The sequence below is a fragment of the Anneissia japonica genome, unplaced genomic scaffold (genome assembly GCF_011630105.1).
Source record: "Anneissia japonica isolate Jap-2015-1 unplaced genomic scaffold, ASM1163010v1 scaffold44328_len1011_cov109, whole genome shotgun sequence".
NCBI lineage: Eukaryota > Metazoa > Echinodermata > Crinoidea > Comatulida > Comatulidae > Anneissia > Anneissia japonica.
The window spans coordinates 1-1,011 of record NW_022747980.1 but is presented as its reverse complement, the minus strand read 5'-3'; the positions used below and the strand labels follow the sequence as shown (position 1 = coordinate 1,011).

Sequence of the window (1,011 nt, the reverse complement as noted above, 5' to 3'; positions counted from 1 at the left end):
AGCAACGGGAACAGGGTAAGGACATTAGCCTTGCTAGACAACGGTTCAGACTCCAGTCTCTGCTCCGAAGCTTTGCGAAGGAAACTTGGTGTCGCTGGACAGAAGGTTAGATACACTGCGACAACAGTAAATGGTAACGAAGATAAGGTAGGCTTTTCATTTGACGTGAAAGTCAGTGGTACACAAGAGATGAAAGAATTGTCATTGAAAGTGTTAACAGTGGAAAGTGTTCCGGCTGGGAAAGATTCGATTCCGATTCGAGAAGAATTACGCTCTTGGGATCACCTTAAGGACTTGCCCATAGATGTCGATGCAGGTCAAGATGTCCAACTACTCATAGGCGCTGATACGCCCGAAGCGTTCTGGGTTCATGAAGAAAGGCGAGGTCAAGCGAAAGAACCATACGGCATTAGAACCTCCCTTGGATGGTGCGTAATGGGTCCAGGGAATGCTACAAAGAAGAAACTGATCTCCAATCGAATCACTGTTTCTGTGACGAATGACCAACTGATGCAGCAGTTGCAGCGTACGTGGGAACTAGACAATGAAGGCCTAGAAGTTTCTGTTGAAGACAGAAAAGCAAGAGATATCTTAGCTACAACGACAACTTTGCTAGATACCAAACACTACGAATTAGTACTTCTTTGGAAGTATGATAGTCATCCCTTACCATGTAACAAGCCCATGGCAGAGAGTAGGTTGGCGAGTTTGAAACGTAAACTAGACCGAGATGATGACTTGAAGAGTAAATATGTCAAGACTGTAGAAACGTACATATCGAAGGGACATGCCGAACCAGTCGTAGACCAGAAAGGCGTAGAAGGTAATGTGTGGTATCTACCCCATCATCCAGTGACCCATCCACGTAAAAACAAAGTAAGAGTGGTGTTCGATTGTGCCGCGAAATGGAGAGGTGTTTCTTTGAACGACAACTTGTTGAAAGGGTCAGAAGTAATCAGCAACTTGGTAGGCGTACTCTTAAGATTTCGGCAAGAGCGCATTGCTTTGGTA

The 1,011-nt window shown here is 45.1% G+C and overlaps 1 protein-coding gene across 1 annotated transcript; it reads left to right on the top strand.

Annotated features, from left to right (window-relative positions):
* Positions 1-6: 6 nt before the first annotated feature.
* LOC117120646 lies at positions 7-997 on the top strand (the record flags this gene model as incomplete). Its single annotated transcript, XM_033265672.1, has 1 exon — positions 7-997. A coding segment is annotated over one exon (991 nt), but the record flags the coding sequence as incomplete, so codon positions are not given.
* Positions 998-1,011: the final 14 nt, after the last annotated feature.